Source organism: Aythya fuligula, chromosome 12, assembly GCF_009819795.1.
Source record: "Aythya fuligula isolate bAytFul2 chromosome 12, bAytFul2.pri, whole genome shotgun sequence".
NCBI lineage: Eukaryota > Metazoa > Chordata > Aves > Anseriformes > Anatidae > Aythya > Aythya fuligula.
The window spans coordinates 155,174-177,086 of NC_045570.1; the positions used below are offsets into that span (position 1 = coordinate 155,174).

A 21,913-nucleotide genomic window follows, 5' to 3' on the forward strand; every position below is an offset into this window, starting at 1 on the left:
CAGCTAATGCAGAGACAGTTAATAGAGTGGGATTAATTTTCCTTGAGTGGAGCTTTCCATGCTTGCATGTGAAACCAGAGCGTAGACTCCCCATGCACCCAGCGCTGTTTAATTGCCTTTTATAAATATTACTAAATTCAGATTGAGTTGTATCTTCATTTATAACAGACAGTACCTCTTGGAAATGGAAGATAGAGAAGGAATTAGCCTGATAATTGATAATTGGCTCAACACCAGAGCTAACTTTGTTTACCCTTTTAGACCTGAAGGATGCCTTCTTTTGCCTCCCTCTCCATGAAGCCAGACAGAAAATCTTTGCATTTGATTGGAAAAGCCCTAAGAGTGGGTGCAAAACACAGCTCACATGGACACGGTTGCCTCAGGGCTTTAAGAATTCACCCACCTTGTTCAGAGAGCAACTTGCAAAGGACTTGGAGACCTAAGAAGCCCCATCAGGAGAAGGAAGGCTGTTGCAGTATGTAGATGACCTCCTAATAGCTACCCAGACAGAAGAAGCATGTGTGGCCTGGACGGTAAGCCTCCTAAACTTTATGGGAGTACAGGGCTCAGGTGGTAAAGCAGAAGGTGACCTACCTGGGTTATGAGGTTAGTGCTGGACAATGGGCCTTGGGGCAAGATCGTAAAGAAGCTATATGTCAAACCCTGAAACCCAAGACAATAAAAGAACTGTGAACTTTTTTGGGAATGATGGGGTGGTGCAGATTGTGGATCTATAATTATGGATTGCTTGTAAAACTGCTGTATGTGCTCATTGCAAATGGCACAAATGGACAAAGGAGGCCACGCGAGCCTTTGACCAACTATAGAAAGCTCTCATGTCAGCTCCAGCTCTGGGACTTCCAGATGTAAATAAATAATTCTTCCTCTTCTCCCAAGAGAAACGGGATAGCCTTGGGAATATTAGCACAGGACCTGGGCCCATATCGAAGGGCAGTTGCTTATTTTACTAAGCAGCTGGATGCTGCTGCCAAGGGATGGCTGGGATGCCTCAGAGCTGTTGCAGCAGTGGTGCTAAATATCCAGGAAGCATGCAAGTTCACCTTGGGACAGAAAATAACTGTGCTAGTGTCTCACAGTGTCCACAGTGCTGGAAGTGAAAGGAGGTCACTGGCTTTCCCCACAAAGGTTCCTGAAATCAGCAGAAACCAAGGGGAGCCAGTACACCATGACTGCCTGGAGACCACCAGGAGCTACCTACCTACTCCAGCTGTCCAGATCTGAAGGACACTCCTTTTGATGATGTGGAAATATGGGAGCAGCTACATCATCAGCGGAAAATGACATGCTGGGTATGCAGTTACCACTTGCAAAGATGTAATAGAATCTGGAAAATAAACATCTATACAGACTCAATAATGAGTTTATTGGAAGCAGTTCAGCTGCCTGAAAAGGTAGCAATCATGCACATTAAGGCACACCAAAAGGTGAGCTCAGAATTGGAGGAAGGAAATGATCTGTCAGACAGAGAGGCAAAAGAAGCAGCAGAAGGTGAGGTGGCTACTGAGGGAGCCCTGATTCCAGACAGGCAAATTCCTCTTGAAGGTAAGCTTGTATATAACAAAAAGGATAGAAAATTAATCAAAAGTCAGAAGGGAAAATATAACCAAGAGGGATGGGCTGTTACCAAAGAAGGGAAGGGGAAGTCATTTCCAATTTATTGTGGTCACTGGTAAAGGCAGAACAGTGGAAAACACATTGGGGAATACATGCTTTGTATAACTATCTAATTGGAAAAATTATTGCCAGGAATTTATATGCTACCATTACTCAGATAACTTAACAATGTGATCTTTGTCTCCAGACTAACCCCAAAAACACCTCCAAACCAAAACTGGGTCAAATTGGAAAAGGCCATGGGCCCGGTCAACGGTGGCAAATTGACTTTTCTGAACTTCCAAGAAAAGGGGGGTGTCGATATTTACTGGTGTTAACAGATACCTTTTCAGGATGGCCAGAGGCTTTCCCCACTAGGACTGCCAAAGCCCGAGAGGTAACTAAGTCTCTTGTAGAAAAAAACTTTGAAAACACAGCGGGAAGGACTATACCAGGTGCTTCTTACTACCTTCACCGCAATTAAGATCAAGGAACAGAGTGCCTGGATTCACCTGGGTAACGGTGAGTTGAAACTAAAGCTCACTTGAGCAAAATGAGGACATTATGGTCAGGAGTATTTAGTAATATAACTTGCAGAAAATGTCGTTAACAGAATTGTTTTATTTTTGTGGCTTATAGTCGTAATTGTGATTCAAGAATTGGAAGGTGCCTCTATGATAATAGAGGATGGTGAGTGGCCTTGGTCTGAAGCCGTAACAACGGAGGATAAGAGAATTAATGGAAAGTTAGCAGTTGTGGTTATGTGGTGAACAAATGGTGGCCATTTATATACATTAACAGAGTGGCAAAAATTAGGAGAAGAATGAACACACTAAAGAACCATAGGGGATGAAATTAAAATAGAGTGCCAGATAATTAACAGCCCCTACAGTCATCCTTATTGGCATTGGGAACTAGCCAATGGCAAGTTTCAAAGGTGTTACCAAGATGGGAAAAGGCTGAAGACCAAGACTACAAACTAATAATAGATGCACTTAGTATGGTTCAAGATAATGTATCTTTGGCTCTTAGTTGTATGCAAGCACAGTTATGGTTGCAGGTAACGGCTGCCTTGATCATTAGGGAAGGAAGTGGAAGCATTTTTCCAGTGACTGGGACAATGCCAATGATTTTGAGAAGAAGTTCCAGTCTTGGTAGACCCTGGTGAATTTTACTTATGATCCTGTTGTTAACATGGCTACTGCCTTCGTACTTACTATATGTAATGCTACAGTTTATGTTATCCACCCCATCATTGCACTAGGATTAAACCATGAGACAGTGGTTTAATCCTAGTGGCTCTATCCTTCAGAGCACAGAACATGTGCACGGATGGTGAATGGGAAATGGCAGTCTGTAAATCTAGAATCATGTGTTACCCGGGAACAACAAGGATTTGTGTGAAAGCAATACAATTGATGCTCAGGATATATGTCTTGACACTGAGCAAGGTGTTTGCCACTTTGAAATTCATCCAAATACTAGTCAAAAGACTGCCTGTATATTTTGGTCAAGGCTGTGTATGTTTAAGAACTGCTTGTGCTTTTGTAGAAGTAGATAAGGAAAACATAACTCTCTAGCAAAAAATAAATAAATCAATAAATCATTCTAACTTTTGTATTTGTAACTTTTTTAGAATTGTCAGGTGTGACTTTCTCTATTTGGCACCAGTGGTATCCCACCAGTTGATGAAGCCTAACAACACAATGTATCACAAGTTACTTAAGGAGTAAAACAAGACACAAATCACAACTGCTGGGACACACTCTTTGGATGGTCATCAACTACAACTGGGATTTTGAACACATTATGTCACCCAATTATTGTTTTATTTATATTAGTTGGTATAAGTTTAATATTATCTTTTGTAATACTTGTTTGGAATTGGAAAATGTTACAACGAATGGCGATATTAGCTTCCTTGATGAAAGTACATGGCAAGGCATTGAGGGACACATATCTTAGAGATTGGGTGTATTAAGTTAAAGAATTTACTAGATTTTCCAGAAAAGGAGGGACTGAAATATGGGATTAGAAATTAGGGAGCGATTGATTAAGAATGAATATGTGCTATATTTGCAATGTACTGTGCCTGTGCTGCGCTTAGGCCTCCAGATAACAGGAGCCCCTCGGACCCCGAGAACCAGATCAAACCAACCTCATGGTTCAGACTTTGACCAAGGGCTCAGAGATAAGGAGGACTGTTCACAAAAGAACAAGATAAAGAATGTCAAACATACAAGGCCTCGAGATAACAGGAGCCACTAAGACCCCGAGAACCAGACCAAACCAACCTTATGGCCCAGATTGTGACCAAGGCCTCATAGAGCATGTGCAAAGAGATGAGGTGAAAAGTTCAACGCTGATGAAGACATCTTACTTCATCCCCACAACCCTCAGCGCCCACCACCACAAGGTACTGCGGAAGTGCAGATGGGAGAAGTTTATGGAAATGACTCCGTGGAACTAATCTTAATATGAAACATGGACAGGTTATGAATATGTATAGGCGTATTGTGAAACTTCATGCATATGTAACTCTTTACTGCATATAACCAAGGCAAGTTGCTGCGTCAGGGGCGCACGACTTTGGTGGGACTACCCCCGTGCTGCCCAGTGCTGAATACCTACTTTACAATCTTACTGATTGTGGAGTCAGTTTTCTGCAAGTCACATGTTCGATGTGGGTAACATGAGCCTGTCAGTCCTACCTTAAAACCTTGCATCTATCCAAATAGCAGTCTTTCCATCATGCTTATACCTTGCTATTGCTAAATTTAAAATCAGGGTCTGTTTCAGGAGCATGTGGGTAGTTAGGTCTTGGTTTTTACTTCCATATTAACAGCAGAGGGAGCCCTAGTTCTACAAAAGAGTATTTGTTGCATTATGCTATAAAGCAAAAACGCTTAAAGGTTATGTCTTAAGAAGTTGTTTTAAATGGGTTTATTAGCGTGAGCTGGCAGTTGATAATTTTTCATGTTTTGAGAAGGTATCATTGTAGTTATTGTCAATTACAATATGAGTTTCAGGAATCAAAAAAGGAAGGTACGGTTTGCTTTAAAATCTGGAGGCATTTAAAAAAATTGGAGGCAAATGCAACCCAGTGCTTTGAGTTGTATTTCATTTTTGTCTAGTCAGCTGCCTAGTTTCTTTTTCATCAGCTTGGAGATTATATATCAATACCTCTTCTGTAAGCTGAACAGTTGCATATGTGGAAGTATAAAGGAATAAATACAGGTTTTTCAAAACTGGCCGAGTTATTTTAAATTGTATGTAAGTGCCACTAGATATAAAACATACTGTGTAGAATATAAATGTTACAGATAGCTAACTACTATATATAATCTATATAATCACATATTGCTGTAATTATGTACTATAACATATAGATTAGATATGCTATACATACTACATATAATCTCTCTATACAATATAAATATATTTGGAGCTACAAGTATTTTGTATATAATTAAAGAAAAAGATTTTAGGGATTTCTTTGGGTATGTACTGTTTTGAGTTATTTTAAGAGACATAATTTTCCAGTGATAACTGGACTATTGAATGCTTCTAAACTAAATAAATTGTTGAAAATTTATGCTTTACTGCTTGGACAATGAGGGCTTAAAAGATGAAAAACAGGATTCTGTTGTGGTAGTTAAATTTTAAACCACTTTGTGTGGCTACTATTTTGTCCTACCTGAAATATCAGGTCAAATTTCACAGATATAAATGAATATCAGCAAATTCTATGGAGTTCAAATTCACGTCGTCAGAAGGCAAGACTTTATTTCAGACACTGGAGGGCCCAAGAAACACATATTTTTTTTTCACAAGGTTTTGATCTCAATAAATAAATACTTCTCTTTTAGTAATGCTTACATTAGCTTTATAATTATCCTTAAAAATTACATCGTATAATAGTAACAAATGAATGGCAACAAATGAATAAGATAATAAACAAAACATTCTCTTTCCTCAAGCAATTGTAAATCAAATCAAATATCTACAGGTATGACAACACTGCAAAATCTGTATAGTAGTTCTGATTGGGAGATAAACTATAATTCCTTGTTTAGTCATTTCTGAACTAAATTTTAACTATCTAATTAGTTGTTATGTGTGTGATCACATCATGCCCATTCCAAAGGAAAGCCATAGAAAATCTTTCTTTTAACTCACATTCTATAAGCACATTAAGGCTAATAAGAATTACTTGCAACTCAGCAATCTGAACAGGCAGTTGAGGAGTGGAGTCTAAATCAATAAATCCAGTCTTGAGAAACATTGTGCCCTGTTGAGGTCACAGGTTTACAAAGATATTTATGCAAAAATATAAAAGTACAAGAGAATAGTCCTGGAAATTGAATGATGTGGACATGTGAGTCAGAGATGTGCAATCTCAGACTATAAAAGGCAGGAATAAAAGAAAGGAAAAACATTATTCATTATGTTTATCTTAGATTTTTTTTTATTACTTTTTTTTTTTTTTCCAGCTCTGGCATTCCTGAAACAATATACAGCAAATGTTTTGAAGGAATATAATCCATATGGTGACATCAAATCTGCAGAGCACACTGAAACTTCTTATATTATGCATATAATTGTTTGATGCTGAAGCCTGTAAAATCCTTGAGAGTGTCCTAGAGAATTCAGTAGGAAGTGAATCAGGGCTTAAGTCCAACATCTGTAAAGTGCTTGAGTTCATGCCTGACTTTCAGCCTTTTGCAGTATTTCTTTACTTTAGGATTCTCACCCTTGCATTTGCTATGCTACAAAAGTGCCAATAGTTTCTGGAACTTGGCTGAAGTCATTCATGTGACTTTTAAGAAGCTATCTTTGATGGCTTATTTTTTTAAACATTATATATTTTTTCATTATCATGAGTTTAAAGCATAAATGCTTTGGGTTTTGGCCAAAGGCTTGTACCTTAGATTGTTCATTCTCTTTCTGGGTAAAGTGTCTGTGCTCATATGAGTCAGCAGTGTTTAATGAGCTGGAGCACAGCAAAACCAATAAAACACTGCATTATCAGCACATACATGAAGTGAGGGGAGGACTACAACTTCTTTTTCAACTTTTTGAATTGTAATCATATCATCATGTTCTTTCATAATAGTATTGGAGGTATTGTAAAATTTCTGCAAGATGAATCGCTTATTTGTTGGCTTGATTGACAAATACTGACTGTATTGTCCTACTGTCCTTTCTTATGGACTTTTATTCATACTAAACTTCAGATTCAGGCTGCCCAAATACGCTTCAATAAGGATGCAGGCGTGACAAGCTGGGTTCGGGGGAGCTGTGGCTAGCGTGCAGCTGCCTGCCGGACCCCCCGCGGGGCCGTGCCCGCAGGAGGGCGCCGCACGGTGCCGGCCCCACCCCCAGCCCCATCCCGCGGCGCTGCCTCTCGGCCGGCCTGGCCCCGAGGGCGCGGCGATCGAATGCGGGGCCGCCCTCCCTCCTACCTCAGTCCCCGCGCGGCTGCCGGCAGAACCTCGCAGCGCCTCAGCGCCCGTCCGGCCGCCGGCATGACCCGGCACGCGGCCGGCTGCCTGCTGCTGCTGTGCTGCGCTCTGCCGCTGGGCTCTGCTCGCGCCGCCCTGCCGAGGACGCCGTCGTTCGGCGGGCGCGTGGCGGAGAACCGCCCGGCGGGCACGCGCGTGGAGGGGCTCAGCGTCCCCCTGACGCGCCTGGGCGCCCTGCCGTGGTGCGCCCAGGTGCGGGGCCGCCGCTGGCGCCTGCAGCTCCTGGGTGAAGGCCACGCGCACTTCCAGGCGGCGCTGCAGGCCCGCACCGCCCGCGTCTGGCTGCGCACCCGCCGCCCGCTGGACCGGGAGGCGCGCCCGCTCTACTCCCTCCGCCTGGCCTTGCGCTGCGCCCGCCGCTCCGCCGCGCCCGCCGAGCCGCTGGCCGCCCTCACCGTCCGCGTGCTGGACGCCAACGACAACGCCCCGCGCTTCGTCGGCGCCCGCCCCGCGCGACTCCGCCTGGACGAGACGCTGCCGCTCGGCTCCGCCGTGTGGCGGGCGCGCGCCGAGGACGCGGACGCGGACGCCAACGCCGAGCTGCGCTACTTCGCCCGCCCGCCCAGCGAGCACTTCTTCGTGGTGCCGCGTAGCGGGAGCGTGCTGCTCGTCCGCTCCCTGCTCCACCTGCGCGCCCCCATCCCGCTGCGCCTCTACGCGCGGGACCGCGGCCGCCCGGCGCTGCTCAGCGCCCCGCTCGAGCTCGAGGTGCTGCCGCAGGCCAAGCGTCTGCCCCCGGCGCCCGGCCCCGCCGACGGCCCTCAGCGCCGCCGCCGGACCCCGCCGTTGTCGCTGTCATCGCCGTTGCCCGAGGACGCCCGCCCCGCCCGTCCCCCGGGCCGCTTTGAGCCGGCGGCCCCGGCCATCGAGGAGTCGGCGCTGCCTGTGGAGACGGAGAGCGGCGTGGCGCGGCCGGCTGCCCGCGTGCACGGCCCCGGGACGGCCGGTGGAGAGCGCCTGGGGCGCGTCCTGGAGCGGCAAGGTGGGTGCCGGGCCCCCGTCCCCGCGGCCCCCGTCTCTGCAGTCAGCCCCTCTCCTGGTCATCAGCCTCGTGGTCCGCCTGCCGGTAGCGCTAAAGGTGCCCAGGACCGCAGTTTGAGGAGCAGGGATCCGCAACTGTGTCGTGGCAGTTAGCAGAAATTAGCTGTTTCAGCTCTTGAAGTTCTTTGTCGTTCATGAGCAGCATACAGCAAATTTATAGACAGTTAAATACCAGAGTGTTATTTGTGTCATACACGTGCTGAGGTGAAGCATGCCCTGCTGTTTACACCCGAGTGGCTTCCACTAAAATCCTTCCCAACCCTGTGTACGTTTGACTGGAAGCACGCAGCTGAAGTTGAGATTTGAGTCGGTGCTGAAGTTAGGCATGTCTTACTCACAGGTACAATGTGAGTTTTTGCAACATTAGTGCCTTTGTATTTATATGGCAGCTCTTTTAAAACAAAATATCAGACAAGTCCCATGTGTACCATTGAAATGTCATGCTTCTGATTTAAATGCCATCAGCATTCGCAGGAGCTTACTCAAGTTAAATAGGATAGCTGATTTGATTTGTCTCTGACTGATTACATTTGTTATTTTTAAAACTTCTTTTTAGAAAAAAAAAATGCATTGTCTTGGTTAATATTTTCCACCTATCAAAATGCAGCTTACTTTAAGCTTACTTTCAGTTCACTGGATGGTGAATATCTCTATCCTTTCAGGTCTTTTTGTTGTTTTGTGTAACCGCAACTCTTGTTAATCACAGAGCCGCACAGGCAGGAGAGGTGGAAAGCTTCCCTCAGTACTCCTTTCCCTTATCTTTTTTGGTTTTCTAACTGAGGGGCAAGCCATAGGAGCGAGAGACAGTTCATTCCTTGGTGCCTATTAAATCCCAGAGGATGCCTGCAGGGATTCTAATTAGCGCTGGCAGTTTTCTGTGACACGGATGTATCTCCTTGTGAAGCGGGGCAAGATCACCAACTTGTTTTACTCACAGGTCCTGAGCAACAGCTCTCAGATCTTGCTCTTGTTCATGTTTGACTTTTGTTATGCCTATCACCGTAGCATATGGATGTAAGTCCTTTGTACTGTGCTTGCACAGTGCTCTGGCTTGAGCTTTGGCTGCTAACCAGGAGGCTGATGGACTAATTTCCAGAATACAGATGCTTGCTATGTTCTGTCTTTGCTATTCAATCCTGAGCAACGCTGTACGCCAATGGGACTGTCATTACTCAGAGGCAGTGACAATATCTATCAGGTCAATCTGAGCATGCTTCTGGGCTTTTCTCCTTCTCTGTCATATAGCTCAAGTTTCAGCCCTTTGTTGATGCCACAGCTCCCTCTGTCAGGATCAAGAAAATGTTGTTACAAAAGTGGTAGCTAACCTTGCCCCAGGTTATGACAAGTCTCACCTTTGTGACCGTTTTCGCTCTCATCTAGTCTGAATATTGAAGTCTGAGATTGCCTGGAACAAGGCTTTTCACACTGTCATGCCAGAGATGTGTTTTCTGAAGCAAGGTTTGCTAACCCAGTTAAAAAAAAAAAAAAAAAAAAAAAAAAAAAAAAAAAAGGATCAGTAAACTTTAACTTAGTTTTAGGGATTTTTTTTCCCTCTGTCTTGAAGTTCTAGTAAATAGCTTGTGTTTTCCACTATCCTGATATATTACTGCTGGTAGGACCAACTATATAAATAATCTTTACAGAATATGTATAAATGAGAGACTAGGTAGAGAGCAATTACTTGTACACAGCATAAATATGGTGTTCTTTAGATGCTAGTGATTGTAAGTTTCTTTAAAGGAGCCTAAACTGAAAAATATGACATCATTAATAATAATTTTTTTGTTCAGATAATGGTTAACAATGATTTAACACCTTTAAAACTCAAGTTGCAGAATGCTTGCTTTCTCATTTTATAGGAGTTACAATACATAGATATTTGAAACGGATTCAGAATGCTGTGCCTCTTTCCTGAAAGATGACTAGCAGAACTAGAAGTTTCAATTAAACTGAAATAAGGACCGTGTACAAGATTGCAAAAGCTCCAGGAGAAGAAAAAAAAAAAGTGTTTACAGAAGTACAGAAGTGAATTTTCAGGGTGACTTCACTGCATATCTCTTCATGGATACTTGATATTTTGTAGACTTAGTTTTTAACATAGTTTATGTCTTTTTTGGAAGCAATATACCAAAGCAATATACCGTACCATATCAAGCAGCAACAGGAAATTTGGACCTATTGTGTGAAGTGCCAATTTTCTATATGAGTTCTGCTGTACTTGCAGAGGAGGAGATACCATCTTGTTGTGTAGTTCAACTTCAGGTGAGTTCCTTATGTGAACTCTTAGAAGACAGGCTTAAAATCTTGCAGAGGTTAGGGAATAAATAATCACAGATCAGTCAAGCCTGATAGATTTCATAGTTCGTGGCTTCTGCCCCACATCTCAGGAGCTGTGTTTAAGCAGCAGGGTTCCCTTCCCCTGCTGCACCAGGACACGGTGTGCTATACCTGGCCGTGTACCTTGCTGACCCTGATGCTGCCTTGCTGACTGGCTTTCCAGCTTGGCCTCGGATGCACCTCATCGCTGCACACTCGTCTGGTGATGGCTGAACTGCTGGGTGAAGCAGATTCACATCACAGGACCTGTTTGGCTCTTCTTGCTCAGTGACATTGAGGTCCGTGCCTGACTTGCTGTCACTCTGTACTCCTGATTCACCTTCAACAGGCAGAGCAGCCTGTCCTTGCTGCTCCTTAGCAGTTGAATTCTGCAACTTCAGCAGCAGCGTACATACAGTTACATAAAATATTTTCTCTACCTTGAGAAATATTTTCTCTGCCTTGAGAGCTTAAATTGCTTTGTATAGATGCTGGACAGGAATGGGAATGTAATCTTAGGAGAGCTGAAGCCACTAATCTGAAATTAAAATATGAACCAACAGTATTTACATTTTCCATACCTTACAAATATGTTGTTAAAATACAAACAAAACCAAAGAGAAACACCAGGAAAACTTGTACATAAGTTTGCGCAACCAGATGCTAAACAGAATTCCTAAATTTCAGGGCTTGACTTCCTGAGCAATTTTTTTGGTATGTGGTCCTTGATGAGGACATTCCTCTTGTTGACCCCACTGCTCATCCATCTCTGAGCCATGTTCTTCAGTTAACCTTTCCTGGAAGAAGTGATGGTTATGCTCATGTTTTCTGGAGCATTTCATTTTTTATCCCATATCAATTATTAGGGCACAAATAATTTATTTAGTCTTCACCGAAGCATAATACTGTTTTAAGTTTTTACTCGGTAGATAGAAGGTATAATACCTTAGATTGTTATGCACATTAATATTTTAACATTGAGTTAACATCTAATTTGAGAAGGAGCCATTTTTATTTCATTAATGCTTGGGGGAAGTGCATGAAAGATCTCATCTCTCTAATCATCTGTCATCTCAAGCTCCTTTGACCTTGCTTCATCCACAGGCATTAGCCATGTAATCCCCTGTCATTCATTTTTTCTTACCAGAGGATTTACTGAGGGTGATGTTTGGCATGCCTTCCCAGTAGTTAACAGCGGTCACTTATATTTGTCCCATTTAAATCAACATACAGAGTGGAGGTACCAACAATTTAAGTGATGAGTGTATTTTAAACCTTGAAGGTTTTCATGTTTGGAAACTGAGGATGGTCTGTTTTAATTTTATCTGCAGCCTTATTCCCTTACTAGCAGTATCAATTCTCTGAATCATCCCTAAGTACTAAGTAACTCCTGGTGGATCTTTTTCTTCTACGATTCTTACTACCTTTTCTTTTATGAATTATTTTGACAGTTATACATCAAGCAGGGCTTAAGCTGAAATTATTGTCTATCATCTGGCAGATGTGTTTCTTTAACCCACAACAGGTTTCATGCTTTGAAGTTGAAAGAAGATGTATGTTCTGTCTGCATTTGGCACAACTGTGGGTGTTTACAGTTTTGGAATGTTACTCATTTGTGGTAGAACGGAATATCTCAGGAAGCTTCAAAGCACCATTTTGATGTTTATTCAGTCTGAACATTTTGAAGCTATGTACCTTCTTAAGGCAAGCAGTCAGATTAAAAATATCTTTATGAGACTACTGGGATTTGAGCACTGAAGCTGTTTAGCTCTTCTGGCTGTTCTGTTTATCATCTCAAACATTTAGTTTCTACAAAAGTAATAAGCTTTTTTTTTTTTTTTTTAAAGATCTAACTGAATTCCAGTTACACAAATATGTTAATCTGAGGGAAGCAGTAAATTATAGAGCATATGAAAAGGATCTTTCTTAAAGCTGGTTTCTAGCATAACATACTGGATATTGATTCCATGACTGACGTAGCAATTATGTTACACTTTATTTGATTATGAAATAGTTTTAATTCAGTTTTTGCTGACCTTTCCTTTTACAGTTAGTCTCAGAAGTGATACCCCAAATTTGTAAAAAGATTATCTCAAAACTTTTTTAGTATAGTCAAGTTTAGATTTTAGAATAAAAAAGGCTGAGACTTATCTCATAGTGTGGTGGTTTTACTGTGCTAGCCAGCTGAACACCACAACTGTTCTCTCAGTCCCCCTTCTTAGAAGATGAAGGGAAGTAAAGCAAAGAACAACTCATAGGCTGAGATAAGGATAATTTAATTAAAGGGAAAAAATATTAAGGAAAGATTATTATTAATTAAACAATTTATTTAACTAAAGGGAAAAAAGGGAAAGGGAAAAAGAGAGGGGGAAAGGGAAAAAAAAAAAAAAAAACAACAAAAAACAAAACAAGTAAAGGCTGTGTGGAAGTACAGAGGAAAGAAATTACTCTCTGCTTCCCACAAATGAGTGATGCTTGACCACGTCCTTGCAGCAGGGCCTCAACGCACATAGCCAGTGTTCAGGAGGACAGGCGTTTTCACAACGAGAGCCCACCCCTCCTCTCTTCTTCCTTTTTTCACCTTTTAGTGCTGAGTGTGACATCATATGATATGGAATACCCCTTTGGTTGGTTTAGGTCAGCTGCCCTGGTGATGTTTCTTTCTATTTTTTTGCCCACCCCCTAGGAGGGTTAGAGAGTCCTGATGCTGTGCCAGCATTGCTCAGCAGCAGACACAACACTGGTGTGATAACACTGCTGTTCTAGCTACAAGTGCAGAGCACAGCACTGTATGGGCTGCTGCAGGGAAAGCTAACATCCCAGCCAGACCCAGTACACATAGTAAATTTTCCTTTGACTTCCAAATGTTTGGCTGTAAACAGGAAACAAATTCAGTGTTAGGAAGTCTTTTGGTTCACTTAATAATATACAGTATTCAGGCATGTACTCCACTTTTTTTTTTTCCTTATTCTGATAAGAGGTCATAATTCCTTACTATGAATTAGATGGTTAATCTTATGCATATAAAGAAATTCTACACCTTTAGATGGGAATTGCATATGAAAATATTAGATTTGAGAAAGCTGTTCTATTTGGTTTGACTATCTGAAGATATTTGAAGATACATAGTGTGGCCTACAGCACTTCCATACAGGGTGTAACAGTAGCTATTAATACATTATGCTATGGAGGTATTTCACAGTTTTAGGTTTGCTGCCGTTTTTTTAGAGTTGCAGGGTTTCCTGAAGATGCACACCTGCGTGATTAGCCAACTCATTCCTAGCCCATTTTCAAGGCTAAGAATTTGGAAAAATGGCTGGTGGAAGAAGGTGTATGTGACTGTGGTGGTGGAGGCTGTGGTGAAGAGTCCACCTGAAGGCTGTCCAGGAGAGAGCTGGACTGGATGACAGACCAGATAAGAAAGAACGGGTGCTGATCAGGTGAGGGGTTTTGGGTGTAGAAAAGTGGTACTGGGAATGGATGGTCAGGGCTATGAGGGAACCTGAGAACAGAGCAGGAAATCTGGGGGAACAGAGTGGAGGGCAGATGGAGGGAACTGGAATAAGTGTTAAGGAAGGGCCAGCTTTGGGATAAGGACAGTTGGGGGTGGTTGAGCCGAAGAGAGTTGAAAGAGATAGGAAGGCTTTGTATATGTGACAGCTTACTCCCCACCATAGCTTGTAATGGAACCTGAGATTCTTCAGTCTTTCTTCTGTGATGCCAATAAATGTTTGTGAAGTCTCACAGTGAAGTATCCTTTCTCCCTGGAATAACAGTGCACTGAGAAATTATCACTTTATTGCACTTCCTTAGCTCTAGTGAGAGGAGTTTTCACATCAGTGGTATGAATTGGCTCGGTTTACTTATGATACATGTAAATTTTGATACAGGATATGCTATGATAATCTTTCTCTTTTTTATTATTATTTTTTCTTGAAAGTTTAAATTAATCAAGTTTTCCTGCTTTCATGTATTTAGGTTTGCAGATCAGGTAATGCTAGTTCAAATGATTTTCTGTGATGCAGAAGTACAGCAACTGGGCTTGTGAGGCTGCTGATTTCAGTGGCATTTTTTTTCTTGCACATGTTGGGCTTCAAAGAACCAAGCCAGATATTTTCCCCAAAATTTAAACAAAACTTTAAGAGATCTTCCTGTTTACTAGTCCAGTAGCTGTTACCTGTTAAGCAAAGTCCACTCATTATAATGCTTTTTGGTAATCAGTCGCCATTAATTAAGACACATGATTTGTTATCTAAGGATGTCTGTTGTGATTATAATTTCTTTCACATCTGGGCATGCTTGGTTTTTCTGCCTGCTGCTGTCAGCAGATGGATACCGCATTGGGATGTCCCTGATAAAATGGTTATCATTTTACTCTCTTTTAACTAGTAATTTATGTTAAGATCCACCCTGCCATGATCATGTAGCTCTGACTTTTTCTTTACTTTTGTTTTCTGGTTCATTTTTTTATGCTTTAACTTCTATGTTGAAAGCCAGATGAGGATAAGGACATGACAGACTGTCAGTATGCAATCTACCAAAAAGATGAGGCATATTAGAAGGGAATGTGGGCTGTCCACAGCTTGAGCCCATCAAAGTTATCTGTTTAGAAGGTTTATATTTTATAAATGAGCAAGCTACTGTACTTAAAAGTGGCCTGTCATGTATCATATACTTCATGAATTTTCCAAAATGACAGTAGAGAAATGTTTCTACATTATTGCTCTTTTTTTTTTTTTTTTTTTTTTTTTTTTTTTTTTTCAATCATACTGTATGGTATGATTGGGTACAATAACCAGTAGCTTTTATCTCATGGTGTGGCATGAAAATGGGAACAGATTTCTCCTGATTGCAGCTAGAGGCTTAGGACACTAAGAATTTTTCTGGAAATGTATCTTCCCAAATTTGAAGTCAGCAGATAATTTACATGAAGAAATATTGTGAGAATGACAAAGTGACTCTAATAGGGAATTAATCAGCTAAAGCATGAGAAGCCTCTGGATTCTGGATTATAATTTTACTGTTTTGGGTTTTATTTATTTTAATACATAAACTCAAAAGAGTTTATGATATTGCAAAGGTTTTTATTATATTGCTGAGTTTTGATATTGCAAAAGGGCCAATAAGTGGTGTTTGCAAATGTGTTGAAAAAGCAATCTGCTCGCATAACCTGTTTTCATTAGTTTCAGTAGGGAAGAAAAATAGAGGGAAAAATATTTTTGATCAGATAAAAAGGTGATTTTATCATTTTGAATATGAAGCAATATTTTCAGTATAACTTCTAAAAAATTTTAAGTGTTACAGTGTTATGTAATTGTCATCATTTGCAGCAGGAGGCACCTCAAATTTTATCTCTTGTTGCTCATTATATGAAGAAGCAATTTTTTTTTTTCTGTATTCTGAAGCTAGGGAAAAAAACCTGTCAAATGCAAAATCTGCTTGTGTGCCAATATAATCAGCAGAACTAAAGGAGGATTCTTTGAAAGAATGAAATTGTGTAAGATATCTTCAGCGTGCCTGGCTTGAAAATCAAGTATCCTGTATTTAATATTGAGAAGTTCTTATTGTCAGTGTGTTACAGAACAGTTTGACAAATCTTTTATGGATAATTAGGCCTTTGTCAGATTCCTCATGGGGATCTCAGTAGTGGGTTGGAGTAGTGGGTTGGATCTCACTGTAGTGGGACTTACACTGCTGAATGCGGTTGTAGGTTTGCATACTTGCTGTCAGGGCCTGGTATTCTGAACTGATAATTTAAGCAGAACCTGTTTGTGTGCTTGTAGGACTTAACCCAGAGGATTACCAGTTTTAAGCTGTTTCTGCTAAGATTTTGAGTGGAATTGTAACTTATTATGTCCCCCATAGTGTAGTACTACCAATAAATTACTATTAACCATAATATTCTAGTGCAGATGTAATACAATAATTTAGTACTACTGTTAATATGCTAATGTACATGTATAATTAGTATAGGTGCTGGGTAAATATTGGGGATGGTGATACGTGTTTTGATGGAAGGCAGCATCGAGACACCTTAAACTATCAAGTGAGGTACTGTTTGAAAATTCTCTTCCTTCCACTATCTTTGAAGCACAAATAGTGTTCATAAAGGATAGTGTCTAACCATAAAATGGGAGAAAATGAATTTCATGTACCATATTAAAAATAGTTAAAGGTCTGTTTTAAGCTCCATTCTGTAGAAAATCAACTATTTTGTGGGAAAATGTCTATGTTAGTTAAAAAAGATGACAGTTACAAGACACTGCATTTTGTAATGTATATTTCATGACAATTATAACAAATGAAATGCTGTAGTCATTAAGAGTCTGAAGTTATCCTTGAAACAAATCACATTCACGTACTTATACTTTGGAATTCTTAATGTTTTGTACTCCTTGAAATACTTACATTACACATTATTGGTCATGTCAGTCTCTTCATCACATTTGTTGTCCTCTGGTAAGTCCTTGTCTGATCATGCTTCATTGGACACCCTGATGTTGTTTCTAGAAGATGTCAGGTTGCATTTGTAGGTCTCTCTGCAGAAAAGAACAGTCCTGTGCAGTTCTGTTACAGTTCTTGCTTTAATATATGGTATGCAGTCAAGGGAACACTTACATATAGTCATTTTCCTCTGGTCTGCCTTTATCTGAAAGTGAAATCATGTCTAATCTTGATGATTTATTTAGTATTTTTGCTTGAGAATCAGATTGCCTATGATTGATGGAGGAAAATAACATACCAGTAAGACCTGCAAGGTCATATGCAGTGGATACTTATACTGGTCAAGAGAGGCAATTATGCCCGTCTGTCTGATGGTGTGCATGGTGGTTCATGCACTATCCTAACGAGATTCTTAAGAATATTCAGATGTTTCAGAAGTAGCCAACACATTGCTGAAAGCTTTGATCTTGCCAAGATGTCAAATTACATGAAGGTCTCTTAACTATTCAAACACAGGTACTTGGAGGAACTTTTCCAAGTCCTTTCAGTTTCTGATTAATAAAGCTTATTAGTTCATTAGAGGATTAATCTCAGTCTTGATGCAGTTTTACACGGTATTTCCACAGTATTGCAAGAGGTATTTCCCAGTTATAATTAGGTACTAAGAACCAGCTTATTAATGTTCAGTGATGTGGCAACCACTCCAGAAAGACAAAAATTGGTAGCCTTTCTACTCCTGATTATGTTGCCAAGGTGGCACTCAAATCCTCAGTAGGTCTTTCTGTTTTGGAGGCACATTTTCAGAGGTTCTTAACTCAGTTTCTAATTTAGTGCTTGCTATCATAAACCTGCAGTATGCCCTGGCAAACCAAGCCAATAGTGGATGTTGATAAACATGTGACAGCTTCTTTAAGACCTGTTCTTTTGAGAAAAGTCAGACAATTTTGACACTAACTTCTCCCCTTTACACTTAAGTCTTTTTGGAAAACCTGTTCATTAAAGTCTTCAGAACATTCAAGCAGACATTGATCTGCTTCTGATTTGGTACTTCTTATATTGAACTCTTCTCGTTCTGAGTTGTTGTGGTATATTTCACCCTCAGACGCAGATCAACGAAGAACAAATTTTCACCTTTGCGTTTTCTTTAGGTTTCTCAGGCTGCTTGTCATGGGATTGATGGAAAGCACCTTCTGAAACATGTCTCTTTGAAACACATCTGGTTTTATTTACTAGGGTAGTCAGAAGGAATATCCGTACTGCTGCATTTTACATCCTCATTTTTGAATCCAATCCTTTTTTATGTTCCTTCTGGCTTCTTGTATGATAAACATTTCAGCAGCATCTGCAAGCAGAGGAGGAAGTATGCAACTGCTTTCATTGAGTCTTTCTAAACGTTGAAGAGACATATCTGGGTACCCTGTGATGTCAGTACAGTAGGCTCACCTAATGGTCAGTCTCTTTTTGTGATGAGGTAATCTCAGCATGTCTTTGGAAATGTGGGCTTCATGTGCAATGTTATATGCTAGAGAAGTCAAGCTGCTCATCCTTACACCAGGACTTTCAACACTTCTGGCTGCAGTTTATTTCAGAGTCTAGAAGATGTGTAAGACTTGGCTGCACATTGTAACTGGATTTTTTTTTTTTTTTTTTTTTGTGAAAACGTAAAAAGGGGAGTTGTATGTATTCATAGCCTATGGTGATGCAAGAAATATTTCAGGTTCTCTTTCAGGAAACTGTTTGTTTCGGTGACTTACTGTTCCTTAATTCAGAAGCTTGTTTTTGCTGTAGCCTCTGCTTTTATATACGTGTCATCTTAAACTAACATTAATTCGCTGTAACATTAGATTCTGAGTACAGGATATAATCATAAAGAAATTCATTTGAATTTAACAAGTTACCATCAATTCAGTTTCTATGCTAGAATTTAGATGAATGAATGCAGTTTTACAAGTGTAATGGAGAAGAACTTCTGTGATTGTCTTGGGTGAGTGCTGATTTTTATACTAAGACAGTTTTCTTGGTAAGAACAGAAAGTTCTCAGAGGTCATGATGGATTAAGTTTGTGGAAGCCGAACTAAGAAACTTGTATTTGACATTGTTAATCACTGCACCAAGGAGTTTTCTTTACGACAATCCACTTACTGGTTGTTTATAGACTGCAGATTATGATAAGGTGTGCTAAATATGCCATTTGCTATCAGACAGGTTACTAATTATGAAAAGCTGAGTCTTCCAAGCTGAGTCTTCTCTTATAAACATGGATGGCAGGAACACTCAAGTTGGCCTCTGTAATGTGGCTTTCTACAAGTACGGTGCCAGTCCACTTGCAGCCAAACTGGCCAAAAGGCCTACATCTCTTTATACTGTGCTCTTTGGTCTTACTGGTAAATAAAATGTCATCAGTTACATTTAAAAAAAAAAAAAAAAAAAAAGTCTTTAAGTCTTTGTTATAGTCTTATCATAGTTTCATAGTTTTATGTCTTCCCAGGAAGTTGCTTCAGAATCTGAGCTAGCTGTGTGTATTTGGAAGAAATATTTACCAGTTGGAAGCATATACGAGCTGATTAAGGAGTGCAGAGACAAAAAGGCTTTCTGTCTGCAGCAGCATTTTGCTTTCTTTGACACTGAAGATTTTAGTCAATGCTTTTGTCTTTTATTTAGAAACATTTTTCACCCAGGGTGAAGTCTCATTTTTCAACCAGGGTTTGTTTCTACTTTTTCCTCCTTTAACTTAATGCGTGGAGACATCAGAACATTTTCTTTGATCTGACATTTTTCCTTTTTGTTACTTTTTCAATGATACCTGCCTTTATTTATTACTTGTTCAGCTCTGCTGCCCTCACTGGTTGGTTTAATAATGCAAGCAGCATAACAAGTACTTTTCCATTAATTTTTAAGGATATTCTGTTTCTGATTTCTGGATAATTGAATAGTTCCATTTTCTGATGGATTTTTTTTTAAACAGCATTTAATTTTTAATAGAAGTGAAAACCATATTAAGACTTAAGTGAACTTTCCATCTAGGAAATTCATTACTTAGGGTAGATTGGTTAGAATCTTTTTGACAGCAAAAATTTAATTACTTTCAATGTTCAGAATTGTTGTAATCATTGAATATACAAAACAATATTTTTTTTTCTTCCAGCAAAGTGCTTTCAGGAAACATGTATTTAGCCTTTGAAAATTTAAGAATGTGTGATCTTTCCTAAAAAGAGACATTGGTAGGAAGTAGTATGGGGTGGCCCTGGTGTTGCAGTTTGGCAGTACTTGTGCTGGTTATTTTATTTTATTTTTTTCCATTGTATCTGGATGCTGTTGGTTGTAGGAGAAGAGCCAAAGAAGTCTTTCTGAATTAAATGCCAACCATATTGCAGACAGTACACCCTCAGGAGTTGATATGTGTTTGCTACTTTGAGTACCATTAAATAGCTAAATATTTATTCATTTTTCTTACTATTAGGAAAAGATCAGTACTTGTTGCACTTAGTTGCACTTACTGTGGCAGATGCAAACGACAATGTACCTGAATGGGCCATGGAGCCCTTCCCGTTCTTAGCCGTGGTTTCTCCTCAAGCTGCCGAAGGTACTCAAGTATACAAGCTGCTTGCGGTGGATGCAGATGAAGGGATCCATGGAACTGTAGAATACTTTCTCTTGGAAGGTAAACTTAAATCTCTTTGTTACAGTTGTATGAAACTTCACTATTAGCTTCACTAAACTTTTTTTTTTTTTTTTTTTTTTTTTTGTCTCTTATCCTCAGTTTCTTTAGTGGAAAATCTTCCTTTGCTTCTCAAAAAGATTCATAAGCCTTTGGCTTTGTGTGTGAAAAAAATAAACTTCTAGTGAGCGTATGGACAGATTGGCCAGATTGGAAGTGAGTTCTCTCTGTAAAGTTGGGTTCCTGCCCAGATTATTGCCCACAGGGGTAGTGGCGACTGTAGTGGTACTGGGCTGCAGGGCTTTGCGAGGGGATGGCAATGGGAGCCATCATCAGCACCTTTCTGCTGCACTGACTCTTTATTGGAGAGGACGCTACCTGAAGCAGAGTTTGTTGGGTGGAAGAAGCTAATGTTCCTTCTCCTTTGCAGGAGTTGTGCTTCTGGATCATTCCAAACAAATCTGTAAGGGTATGGTTTATGTCTTATTTTTGCACAGGTACTTGTTGACTTGCTGATGATTTTCTTTGTTGAGGCTCTTAAAATAAACTTCAATAATAATTCAAAACTGTCTAAGCAGAAAGGGAGTGGTGATGTACTCCAAAGGTGAATCTGTTCTTCTTGACCAGGACCCTAACAGAGTTTTCTGCTAAGGGACAGTTAGGGGTCAAATAACAGCAAAGTATTGGAGGATGAAGAAGAAGAATAATTGCCCAGGAAAGTAAAATGAGATTAGAAATGTAATCACTGATGTAGTTAGTGAGTTCAAAACAAACTCTTGATATTTTTGTGTGCTTGTCAATTCTAAAAGAAAACCACTTCAGGAATTGATACCCTATTTTCTTCTCTGTTTTACTTAAGTAAAAGTGTTCTTGCTGACAGCAGTTTGTGGATCTGTCTTCTTAGGTGGAGAAGCCAGATTTGAAGTCGAGAGGAACACAGGCTGGATTAAAACAACAGGTTTGCCATTGGTGAGGAGCAAGGAGTATTTACTGACTGTACTGGCAGCAGATAAACTTGGAAACAAAGGGTCTCCAGCCTCTGTTTCTATAATTGCTGGATTTCGACCACCGCAGTTCAGCAACATGTCATACTTTGTTCACGTTCCTGAAAGTATGCCACAAGGAAAATCGTAAGTAACAGTAACAAATAATGCAGTGGGATTGTGTTCTTAGTTTAACTTCTTTTTGATCTCTCCAAAGCCTCAGTATTGTTTATGAATCGTAAATAGCAATTTAGATATCTTAATTGAAGTGATAAATATAATTTGATTGATGCATTCTTAGTATATTGTAATATATAATGTATTCTTTCTTT

General features: G+C 40.4%; 1 protein-coding gene and 1 pseudogene across 4 annotated transcripts in view; both read left to right on the top strand.

Moving 5' to 3' along the window:
• The window catches only part of ANKRD27 (ankyrin repeat domain 27), a 59,417-nt gene extending 55,668 nt beyond the window's left edge, over nucleotides 1–3,749 (top strand). Inside the window, exons 29-31 of one of the 4 annotated variants that reach the window (XR_004253807.1) lie at nucleotides 262–1,563; nucleotides 1,823–2,136; nucleotides 3,251–3,702. Coding sequence is in view for 1 of the 4 variants with exons in the window: in XM_032195489.1 (XP_032051380.1) it covers nucleotides 262–267 (6 nt within the window). In the remaining 3 variants the exon portion in view is untranslated. The other 3 variants (XR_004253806.1, XR_004253805.1, XM_032195489.1) reach the window with 3 other exon arrangements.
• A 3,393-nt stretch (nucleotides 3,750–7,142) lies between these two features.
• Nucleotides 7,143–21,913, top strand: part of LOC116494046 — a 65,381-nt pseudogene continuing 50,610 nt past the window's right edge.